This window comes from Hemiscyllium ocellatum, chromosome 34 (assembly GCF_020745735.1).
Source record: "Hemiscyllium ocellatum isolate sHemOce1 chromosome 34, sHemOce1.pat.X.cur, whole genome shotgun sequence".
Classification (NCBI taxonomy): domain Eukaryota; kingdom Metazoa; phylum Chordata; class Chondrichthyes; order Orectolobiformes; family Hemiscylliidae; genus Hemiscyllium; species Hemiscyllium ocellatum.
Genome location: NC_083434.1, coordinates 35,326,663 through 35,339,591, shown reverse-complemented (window position 1 = coordinate 35,339,591; position 12,929 = coordinate 35,326,663). Strand labels below are relative to the sequence as shown.

At 39.9% G+C, this 12,929-nt stretch overlaps 1 protein-coding gene across 5 annotated transcripts in view; it reads right to left on the bottom strand.

Moving 5' to 3' along the window:
• fars2 (phenylalanyl-tRNA synthetase 2, mitochondrial) overlaps positions 1-12,929 on the bottom strand; it is a 446,969-nt gene that overhangs the window by 399,743 nt on the left and 34,297 nt on the right. Inside the window, exon 3 of one of the 5 annotated variants that reach the window (XM_060849840.1) lies at positions 8,827-8,931. The exons of the other annotated variants lie outside the window; for them this stretch is intronic. Coding sequence (XP_060705823.1) covers positions 8,827-8,856 — 30 coding nt within the window. The 5' untranslated portion in view covers positions 8,857-8,931. The remainder of the gene's footprint in view (positions 1-8,826; positions 8,932-12,929) is intronic. 5 annotated transcript variants of the gene reach the window in all.

Genomic DNA, 12,929 nt, shown 5'->3' with positions numbered 1-12,929 from the left:
TATAATAGGGAGACCAGAACTGGACACAGTACTCCAGAATAGGCTTTATCAATGTCCTCTATACCCCAACATGACTTCCCAACTCCTATACTCAAAGGTGTGAGCAATGAAGGCAAGCATACCAAATGCCTTTTTAACCGGCCTCTCTATATGTGGTGCAAACTTAAAAGGATTATGTATCTGAACCCCTAGGTCCCCCTACTATACAATACCACCCAAGGCCTTACCATTAATTGTATAGCCCCACCCTTGTTTGTTATACCAAAATGCAATACGTTGTATTTATCCAAAATGAACTCCACCTGTCATTGTTCAGCCCATTGACTCATTAGATCAAGCCTTTTTTTGTCATCTTAGACACCTTCTTCACTGTCTACTATTCCATCAATTCTGGTGTCATCTGCAAACATATTAACCATGCCTTCTGTATTCTCATTCAAATCATTTAAATGAATGACAAACATAAGAGGATCCGGTACCAATCCCTCTGGAACACCGCCAATGACAAGCCTCCATCCGATCGATGTTTCGGGCAAAAGCCCTTCATCAGGAATGAAGGCAGGGAGCTTCCAGGGTGGAGGGATAAATGGGGGTGGGGGGCTGGGGAGAAGGTATCCAAGAGCACAACAGGTGGATGGAGGTGGGGATGAAGGTGGATGAAGGTGGGGATGAAGGTGACAGGTCAGAGAGGAGGGTGGAGCGGATAGGTGGGAAGGAAGATTGGCAGGTAGGACAAGTCATGAGAATGGTGCTGAGCTGGCAATGTGGGTCATCCCACAACAGATGAACTCCAGCAGTTCAAGAAGGCAACTCACCTTCTCAAGGGCAACTAAGGATGGGCAATAAATGCTGACCTGCCAGCGATGCCCATATTGTACAAATGAATACATTTTTAAAAATTATATTGTATCTTTAACTTACTTCTTTATTTTTCTACTTGTACCTATTCCTAAGATTTTGTATCAAGGTACTTGTACCTAAGATGGCGCCAGGAGTGCAACTTTGGATTTTTCACTGTACTCTTATATCCCTGTACTTGAGTACACTCAACAAAACCTAATTCCTAATTCATGATCAAAAGGAACAGCCTAACATATCAACCTGCTCCCTCATCAGGCTTAGAACAGGTACGAAAGAATTATGAGCATGAGTAGGCAATTTAGCCCCTCAAACTTGCTTCAGCATTTGATACGATTATGGCCAATTTTATCTTAGCTTCTCCTACACTTTCCTGCCTGTCTCCATAACCCTTTACCAATTAAAAATCTGTGTATATCCTACTTAAATGTACTCAATGTTCCAGCATCCACCACACTCTGGGCTAGTGAATTCCACAGATTGGACAGAAGTAATTTCTCTTCAACTCTGTTTTAAACCTACTATCCTTATCCTAAAACTATGACTTCTGGTTCAAGATTGCCCCACAGGAGGATACATCCTATCTACATGTACTTTGTCAATCTTCTTTAGTGTCTTTAACACAAACCAGCAAGTACATAGGAAGTATACCAAGGAATGTCTAACCTGTGCAATTTAGTTAGTTATACTTTTACCCAGGATAACCTTCAAGTAACTGTCACATGGCAAACGTATATTTCTCTATGTAAAGAGACAATTTGGTTAATGAGAAGATAAGTTTCTTTCTCTCCAATATGGATTTTTTCAAGATACATTAGCTGTCTCTATAATATGAAGCAATTCATTTAAAGTTGGATGAGTAAACTGGAAACAGAAAATCAAGGTTAACTCGGATTGGGCTTCTTAGGTCATAAAATGACTTATACATGGGGGTCAAGGTCAAGCTGTTTTTATTATTTTGTATATGCAAAGGAGATAAAGACACATTCTACTCCTCAACTAAATCATTCAATATGTCCATTGATGCTACATTCATATAATTTCCTTTTTCCCCTTCGCTGCCGATAATTTGTCACTCTGCTTGTTCAAGATTCATCGTTGAATGACATAAAGTTCCTTTTTAGATTAAATCCATCATCTTCAACTTTTGCCACTACTCAATTCCCTTGCTAAATAAAAAGCAAAATACTGCGAATGTTGGAAATCTGAAACAAACAGAAAATGCTGAACAAATTTAGCAGATCTGGCAGCATCTATGGACAAAGAAACAGAGCTAACATTTTGAGTTCAGTTTGACCTGAAGAAGTCATACTGCACTTAAAATGTTAACTATTTCTTTCTTCACAGATGCTGTCAGACCTGCTGGGTTTCTTCAGGTTTATCTGTCCTTGTTTTAATTTTCTAACAACCTATTTCAACACTCCGAAGGCAGTGAGGTTGAGCAAAATAGTTTTCAACCGAAGTGTCCTAATTGACTGAACTCAACCCCTTATCTCTCCATCACAAAAAACATCTATTTTCAGCTCTGTAATACTGCCCAATTCCCCTCAGCCCATTTGTTCCTGACACCTTTACACATACTTTTGTTAGCTCCAGACTCAAGTAATCCAATTGCCGACCTCCCGTCTTCTATACTCCATAAACTTGACCTTATTAAAATCTCTGCAATTCTACAACTTGTTGTTAGTGTTTCTGATCTCATTATGAAAACTGCATTTGGCTTATTCATGTATTTCATGTAAAATGTTCCTTCAATCCATTTACCTGCATCATGTTTCACATCATTAACTCGTTAGGGTGCTTTTCAGTCTGCCTTTTGTAAACAGAAGAGAAACGTGGCAACAAATTGAAAGCAACAATGGCTGATAAATGCAGCAAGGGCTCGGTATTACTATCCTTTAATCACCCAACTATTTAGATGCATATGGAACAGCACAATATTTATTGTAGATGGTAGGGGATACAGGGCCTTCTCGCAGCAGTGACTGGTCATGCTGAAGCCAAAACAGCATGGAATGCAAACTCAAAATTGTGACAGTGTCAGAGTCATAGAGAAGAACAGCATGGAAACAGACCCTTTGGTGCAACTTGTCCATGCTGACTAGATTTCCTGAACTAATCTAGGTCCCATTTGCCTGTACTTGGCCCATATCCCTCTAAACCCTACCTATTCATACATCCATAAAGATGCCTTTTAAATGTTGTAATTGTACCAGCCTCTACTACTTTCTCTGGCAGCTCATTCCATACACGCACCATTTGCATGAAAAAGTTGCTCCTTAGGTCCCTTCTAAATCTTTCCCCTCTCACCCTAAACCTATGCCCTCCAGTTTTGGACTCCCCCACCCGAGGGAAAAGACTTTGTCTATTTACTCTATCCATGCCCCTCATGATTTTATAAACCCCTCAGCTTCCAACTCTCCTGGGAAAACAACCCCAGCCTGTTCAGCCTCTCTCTATAGCTCAAACCCTTCAACTCTGGCAACTATATTTGTAAATCTTTTCTGAACCCTTTCAAGTTTCACAACATCTTTCCTATAAGGTGGGAGACCAGAATTGCACACAGTATTCCAAAAGAAATCTAACCAGTGTACTGTACAGCTGCAACATGATATCCTAACTCCTGTGCTCAATGCATTGGCCAATAAAGGAAAGCATACTAACCCTTCTTCACTATCCTATCTACCTGCAACTATACCTCCTATGTTCACATCCAAATCATTCATATAAATGACGAAAAACAGTGGTCCCAGCACCAATCCTGTGGCACACCAATGGTCACAGATTTCCAATCTGAAGAACAACCCTCTACCACCACCCTCTGCCTTCTTCCTTCGAGCCAGTTCTTCATCAACATGGCTAGTTCTCCCTGTATTCCATGTAATCTAACCTTGCTAATCAGTCTATCATGAGGAACCTTGTCAAATGCCTTACTGAAGTGCAGATGAATCACGTCCACTTCTCTACCCTCATCAATCCTCTTCATCACTTCTTCAAAAAATTCAGTCAAATCTGTGAATCACAATTTCCCACACATCAAAGACATGTTAACTATCCCTAATCAGTCCGTGCCTATCCAAACACCTGTAAATCCTGTCCCTTGGGATTCCCTCCAACAACTTGCCCACTGCCGCCGACGGGCTCACTGGTCTGTAGTTCCCTCGCTTTTCCTTACCTCCTTTTTAAAATAGTAGCACCACGTTAGCCAACCTCCAGTCTTCCAGCACTTCACCTGTGACTATCAATGATACAGATATCTCAGCAGGGAGCCCAGGAATCATTTCCCTAACTTCCCACAGAGTTCTAGATCCTGGGGATTTAACCACTTTTATGTGTTTTCAGACATCCGGCACTTCCTCCTCTGTAATATGGATATTTTCAAGATATCACCATCTATTTCCCAACATTGTATATCTTGCATGTCCTTCTCCACAGTAAACACTGATGCAAAATACTCATTTAGTATCCCTCCCATCTCCTGTGGTTCCACGCACAGGCTGCCTTGTTGATATTTGCGGCGCTCTATTCTCTCCCTAGTTACCCTTTTTTCCTTAATATATTTATAGAATCTCTTTGGATTCTTCTTAACCCTATTTGCCAAAGCTATCTCATATCCCCGTTTTGCCCTTCTGCGTTCCATCTTAAGTATACTCCTCCTGCATTACATTTTTCTAAAAATTCATCTATCCTGTCTAAACCTAACGTATGGTTCCTTCTTCTTCTTAACCAAAACCTCAATTTCTCTAGTCATCCAGCATTCCCTACACCTACCACTCTTGCCTTCACTCTAACATGAATATACTGTCTCAGGTCTCTCCTAATCTCATTTTTGAAGGTTTCCTAGTTTTCCCTTTACCTGCGGATATCCACCCCCAGTCAGCTTTTGAAAGTTCTTGCCCAAAGCCATCAAAATTGGCCTTCCTCCAATTTAGGACTTTAACTTTTAGATCCGGTCTATTATTTTCCATCATTCTTTCAAAACGAAGAGAATTATGGTCGGTGGCCCTATTGCGCTCCCTCACTGACACCTCTCACTTGCCCTGCCTTACTTCCCAAGCATAGGTCAAGCTTTGCACCTTCTCTAGTAGGTACATCCACATACTGAATCAGAACATTTTTTTAACTTGCTAGAAATTTTCTGTTTGCACCAATAATTTTGTTCCTGAGAACCAGCCAAATCTGCAGCCAGAATCATGGTTTAGGAAAGTTAGATATTTACAGCTCACTTGAGTTTCAATCTGTCTGAAACCTGCCAATAGTCATTCAAGCACCAACAAGGCCAGAATTGGTCATTCTCAGCTACAGTGGCAAAACGAGAATCAGACCACATATTGCTAAAGGAGAAAAACATCAGGTCACAAACCTCCAACTGCTTTACATTATGAACCACAGTACTGATAGCAGTTAACATAAACAATGATTAACTTATGCAAAATGCAAATACCGCTGTTGAATTTTTATCCTCTTCTATCCCGTGGTCCAGCCAAGAACATGTAAAACTAACCCAAAGAGATGTCATGACTTGAAGGGCAAGTTAAAAATGATATTTGTCTAAAGGTCCACATATGGAATCCCAAGCTCCGTACAGATTTTTAAAAATATCTATGTAATTATATATTTTAATCACAACACATTTTTGCACTCAACATCGCTGTTTCTGGATTAAGCTGAGAATTGCATCTTGAATGCTGTATGTTGGTACTCATCATTTGCATTTCATAAGAAGAGAACATATTTGAAGAGATTTCGCTTCCATAATCACTGGGACTTCACAAAGATAATCCTTCATCTGCTCCTCCCCAAGGTAGGAGGCACTTATCATTCATTATCATGCAGAACAAACCAGGTCAGATTTTAAGATTCTTACAAAGATGAGCTGCCTCCATGATTTCTTAGATTCCCTACAGTGTAGAAACAGGCCCTTCAGCCCAACAAGTCCACAATGACCCTCCGAAGAGCAACCCACCCAGACACATTCCCTTACATTTACCCCTGCACCTAACACTATGGGCAATTTAGCATGGTCAATTCACCTAACCTGCACATCTTTGGATTGTGGGAGGAAACTGAAGCACCCGGAGGAAACCCACGCAGACACGGGGAGAACGTGCAAACACCACACAACAGCTACCCAAGGTGGGAATTGAACTCGGGTCCCTGGTAACCACTGAGCCACCACGCTGCCTGATACACAGACTAGTGAAAAAATATGAATAATTGACATAAAAAATGTTATTAACATCTAAACTCCTGATAACTTAAAGCTGTGTATTTTTGTTGGCAGAAACAATTTGAATGATTCACAGTAGGGAAGTAATTATGTAGTCAGGACCCAATCCACAGCAACAGACAGAAGCCAGCTTGCTGACAAGCCATTTGCAGTATGCAACTGGTTGTGACCAAACTAGGAGTTCACAACATACTATGCATGTCAAAGATTTGTTCAAAGCCTCACAAAATTGGACATTTAAAACAACAACCATCAAAAGAAATACACAAGCAAAGAGAAACTAAGATACTAAAGAATATTGTACCCATAAACAGTGAAGCAAATATTTTTCTTTTCATGTCATGTGTCAGTACTGTGCTGTGGATTTATCAAAACTAATCAAACAAACACCTGCAATTGTTTATACATTTCAAACAAGGCAGATTTTGGAAAAGATATTAATTATTTTTTGTTCATGGTAAATTTTATCCATTATAGGATTTCAGAATGAATATGACAAACAAGATTCATTGCACAACTTTATCATCAGCCACACCAGAGGGAAACAGAAGGAATATTTTAGAATTAGGAATGTGTAACAAAGATTCCCTCTGCCTTGCTTTGCAATATTCAACACATTCTAATGACAGTAGTGTGCCAAAGAATGCAACATAAACTATAAAGAAGACCACAAGGGTTACAGTTAATTTATTAGCGTTTTACAAACGATTGGTTAACCAAGAGAAATCCAAGTCAGGATTTTTTTTCTGGTTGGCCACATATAACTAATGGGTGCCATAGGATCCAGTCCACATGGCCCAAATATGGCTTAGATGTGAGGATAGAAAATACTACAGCTAAATTTGCAAGTGACATTAAAATAGGTCAGAAAGTAAGTTGCAATGAAGTTTAGAAATGGCTATGGATATGGTGAATGGCCCAAAATTCGGCAGATCAAGTTTAACATGGCTAAGTGTGAGGTTATCCATTTTCGCCAGAGGAACAGAAGGGCAATTTTTTTCTCTAAATGGTAAGAAACTTCAGACTGCTTTGTTGCAGAGTGATCTGGGTGCCCTGGTACATGATTGCAAAAAAACTAGAAAGCAGGACCAGCTGGCCGTAAGGAAGGTTAATTAATTTTTTTATATTTATTGCTAAAGAAATAGTGTATGTAGATAGGGAAGTGTTGTTTCAATTGTACAAGGCATTAGTGAGACGATACCTTGAGTACAGCATACAATTTTGGTCCCATTACTTGAGGAGGAATGTAGTTGCATTGAGGCTGTTCAGAGAAGGTTCACTAAATTGATTCCAGAGATAAGAGGTTTGTTTTATAAAGAGAGATTGAGCAAGTTAAATCTTTACTTTCTGAAATTTAGAAGAATGAGTGGATATCTAACTGAGGTTTCTGAAACGTTAAAGGAGATTGACAAAGTAGACTTAGAGAGGATGTTTCCTCCTCTTGGGCATCTCGAATAAGAAGTCATAATTTTAGGATAAGGGGTAGCAGGTTTAAAACAGATGAGAAGAAGTTCCTTCTCTCAAAGGGTCATCAATCTGTGGAATTCCACTACCCCAGAGAATGGTGGATGCTGGACATTGAGTAAATTTGAGGAGGATATCGGTAGATTTTAATTAGTAATAGATTAACAGTTATGGAGAGCAGGCAGGAAAGTAGAGTTCAGGCCAAGATGAGATCAGCCATGATCGTCTGAAAAGGTAGAGCAGGTTCGAGGGGCTGAATTGCCTCCTGCAGCTCCTATTTGCTTGGTTCATATATACAGTATTGAATTATTTAAAATACATATTTTAACCAAAATGGCATATTTTAATGACAAAATGTTTAACAGCATTCACTGAATACTTATTCACAAAACATCCAGTTCAGAATGTGAACTCACCTTGTAGAGAATTACAGGGACAAGACAGCACCTAGAGTACATTAGCCCAAATCACTAAAGTGCCACATTTAGACAAACAAGAATGATGAATAGATAACTGAGTAGTATCATTTTTACTTATTATTCATTTCTATATTCACTTCTGAGATATATAGCCATCTTCACTTTTCTAGAATAAACAAGGTACTGACTTTGATTAAACGATCCAGTATACTGTGTTTATCCTAATTTCAAGCATTGCTTTTAAGAACTTTTAAGACAAAGACATTTGCCCATTCATCATGTGGCAAAGGCACAATCATGATGTTATTTCACAGACATCATTAAAGCTCACAATTGAGAAGAAAAGTTACTTTCTGAAAATGCTGTAGAATTTGAATTTGAAGGCTGAAGGTAAATGGTTGAAAAATTTAGCTTTGTTGAATGAGTACAGTGTGAGTTTCCTTAGATTTTTCTCGTAAATTGTTTCACCCCCAGAAATTGGTTATGCAGCCAAACAAGAGAGTATTGGAATTATTATTTCTCCTCAGTACAGTTCTGAGAGACTTACATGGAATGACTCTGGATAACTCAACTTAGTTCTAGTGAGCTTTCAGCAAAAGGATGGCCATAATTGGAACAAAGTAGAGTTAGTTGAAATGATTGACAATGCTTTGCCGAAGAGATGCTCTTTTGCACTTGCACGTTAAACACATTGTGTAGCACAATAGAGGGAGTGTCACACTTTGAGAGAGTCATGTTCAATACTGGGGTACATCAATACACTTCAAAAGTAGAATATTTGGAATTGAAGCATTCATCATCAGAGCTTTTCTTCAATGGAATGGATGTGCAATATAAATGACAAATTATACAAACCTTACGGAAATCATGCATTGTGAAGATCATATTTTTGTGTCTTGTTTGTTTCCCATATATATTTTTGCCATGCCTGATATCTGTGTTGTTTTTGATGATCTGTTTCTGTTTTCATGCATGTAAAAAGATTTCAGTTAGAAAGTCAAATTAATCATTTGTATTTTGTTTACATGTAATTAGAATTGATTTATTAGTAATAAACAACAATTCCTTGTTAACCTTAGAAACCTGGTCGATGTAGCCTATTAATCTAAGTTTGTCAAGTGGGAGTATTGGAGATTTTGAGTAATTTGATTAAATCTTTAACTTTTGTTCAATCCCTGAGTACAGTGCACTTTCTCAAATGGATCGTGATAGTATTCAGAAAATCAGATCACAATGCTATGTTCCTTTTCCCAGCTTACAAGCAGAAGCTGAAATGTGTGGACCCTTCACAAAAGGAAATACAATGCTGGTCCTAGATTATGGAAGACTGCTTTCAGGACTGTTTGGAATCAGTGGACTGGATCATGTCCAAGTACTCAGAGGAAAATCTAGACAGGTACACAACCACTGTCATGGATTTCATAACCAAATGCGTGGAGGACTGCACACCAAAGAAATCAGAGTGTTCCCCAACTGGAAACCTTGGATGAACCAGGAAATCCACTCCATATTGAAGACCAGATGGGCAGCATTCAAGTGGGATGACCTAAACCCCCATACATGAAATCCAGATATGACCTCTGCAAAACCATCAGAGATGACAAGATGCAGTACTGGACCAAGTTAGAGGCCCAAACCTACCAAACAGACTCCCGCCCCCAATGGCAAGGCCTAAACAACATTACAGGACATAAAATGAAGTAGAGCAAGATAGCGGACAAAGACACATCCCTGGGAGAAAGTGAGGACTGCAGATGCTGGAGATAAGAACTGAAAAAGGTGTTGCTGGAAAAGCGCAGCAGGTCAGGCAGCATCCAAGGAGCAGGATAATCGACGTTTCGGGCATAAGCCCTTCTTCAGAATCAGAAGAATGGCTTATGCCTGAAACATCTATTCTCCTGCTCCTTGGATGCTGCCTGACCTGCTGCGCTTTTCCAGCAACACCTTTTTCAGTAAAGACACATCCCTCTTTGACACCCTCGGTGCTTTCTAAACTCAGGTTGAGCAGAATGCCAGCAGTACAGTGATGCCTGCCTCAAATGTCCCGAAGACACCTGTTCCCTCAGTCACTGCTACAGACATCAGATCAGTCTTCCTTGGAGACAAGCCAAGGAATGTGATGGGCTTGGATGATGCCCTGGCCAAGCACTCAGATCCTATGTGGACCAAATGGCGACAGTATTCATTTACATCTTCAAACTCTCTCTCCTACAAGCAAAAGTCCCCACCTGCTCCAGGAAGACCACCAACATGCCCGTACTTAAGAAAGTACATGCAATGTGCCTTAATGACTACTGCCCAGTGACTCTGGCCTTAATAATTATGAAGTGCTTCGAGAGGCTGGACATGGCCCACATCAACTCCCAGCCTGCCTCGATTCCCTACAATTTGTCTACCAATGTACCAACTCCACAGCCCTGCATTCATCTCTGGAACATCTGGACAAGAAGGACACCTATGTCAGACTCTTGCTCACTGAATACAACTCCGCCTTCAACAACATAATCCCTCCAGACTGATCTCAAAACTCCATGACCTTGGTCTCAGCTCCGCCCTCTACAATGGGTTCCTCAGCTTCAGATACACAGACCACATTCAGTGAAAATAGGTAACTGCACCTCTTCCACAATGACACTCAACACTGGAGTCCCTCAAGGATGCGTCATCAGCCCCCTACTGTATCCCTGTACACCCGGGACTGTGTTGCCAAATCCAAATGAACACCATCTATAAGTTCACTGACAACACCACTGTGGTAGGACAGATATCTAACAACGACTATTCACAATACTGAAGGGAGTTAGAGGGCTTGGTGACATGGTGCAATGAGACCAGCCTCTCTCTCAACATTGGCAAAATTAAAGAACTGATCATTGACTTCAGGAAGAAAGGAGGAGAACATGGCCCCATCTAAGTCAACAGAACTGTGGCTGAGAGGGTGGAGAATGTCAAGCTCCTTGGAGTTACAATAACCAAAAACCAGTTCTGGACTTCCCACATAGAGGTGATGGTCAAGAACACACAATAACATCTCTTCCTCCTCAGGTGGCTCAGGAAATTTGGCATGTCCATCAGGCCCCTCACCAACTTCTATAGATGTATTGAAAACATTACTGTCCAGGTGTAGAATGGCGTGGTATGGAAACTGCTCTGCCAAGGATCATAAGAATCTACAGAAGGTGGTGTGCGCAGCCCAGACCATTACAGAAGCCAGAACTCATTGCAATGCAATACAATCCTTTCCCAATCTATCACTATTCACATAAAGACCGACCTTCCTGTTTTTGCTATTGAAGCCAAAAACTTCAGCTTTATCTATATTATAATTCATTTGCTATTCATTTGCCCACAGATTCAACTTGTCCAAATCACACTGAGACATCTCAGAATCCTCCTTACAGGTCGCTCTCTCACCCAGCTTTGTTTAATCCTCAAATTTGGAGATATATTTTATTTCCTTATCTACATCATTAACAAATATTGTGAATAGCTGAAATCTAGCACTGATCCCAATGGTACTCCACCTGTCTTAGGCTGCCACTTACAAACAATCTATGTCAGAACACTATCCCCAAATCATTGCTAATCTCTTACGTGGGATCTTATCGAAAGCCCTGTGGAACTCTAAGTAAACCAGATGCCTGGCTCCTCCATATTAACTCTACTAGTTACATTGTTAGAACCCTCATTGATTTTTCATTATTTTCTGTTTTATTCTATTATAAATTTTGGTTTGGAGTTGTGAACTGGGAATTGTGAGCTGGAAATGACTTGTGGACTTCGGGACAGCTTGTGGTAAAAGGAAAAGGAAAATAACAGACCAAACAAGCTTTGTTTGTTTGTGAGGCTAATCATGAAGGCTAATTGCAGGTTGATTTTAGATTAAAATTGTTCTAACAGAAACAACAACCCTGAGAAGAGCATTGTGTTTAAACAGATAGCAGAAGTTAGCTATTAACGAAGTTAATACCTGATAACTGGATTACACTAATTCTGGGAGAGACACTATGTTCAAACAGATGACAGTTGATGAATGGCAATCAAGGCTTTGGGAAGAGATGATTTATAGTCAATCAGGGCAGAACCAAAACTGAACATTTTTTAACTATGTTTTCTGAGAAAACAAGTTTGGTTGCTGACAACATGCGCGAAGATTTAAAAACTCCTTGCCTGGTCTCCCACACTAGCTTCCAGAAGTCCAAAAAGTAAAAAGCTGAATTAGAAGAATTATGACCTATACCTGAGTGAACTCAGAGGATAATGCTAATCTGCGGTTCCAATAAAACAACCAAGGAGTCCACATTTATGCCTGTGAAAAAAGCATGATGAAAGCCTGTTGTTTAAACGTTCCTCTTTTTATTGTTATTTTAATTTTTAAAATTACTCTTTTGTTTAAGATTCAAAACCGACATCTGGAAATTAATTTTTTATAAAGCCTGGGATTGGTTATTCAAAAGTCTGGTTAGGAACCAGTGGAGTAATTGTTGGGGGTTTTTCATCAGTTTAATTTTACTCTGTTGCATGTATAGAAGCGGCCAGGCTGATCTGGTTTGGCTGTCTGTGTCCATAACACCATGCTTGAAAAGTTCCAGTGGACTAATCAAACATGATTTCCCTTGCATAAATCCATGCTGACTCTATTCGATCCTCTCACCATTTCCAAGTCCTTTGCTATTTAACTTTGTATAATGGATTCTGGCAAAAAATCCCATTATTGATGCCAGCTGACCGGCCTACAATTTTCTGTCACCTTTCTATTTTTTTAAATTAGAGTCATAGAGTCACAGAGATGAACAACACAGAAACAGACCCTTTGATCCAACTCATCCATGCCAACCAGATACCCTAAATTAATCTAGTCCCATTGGCCCATTTCCGTCTTAACCTTTCCTATTCATATACCCATCCAGATGCCTTTAAAATTTTGTAATTGTACCAGTCTCCACGACTTCATACAG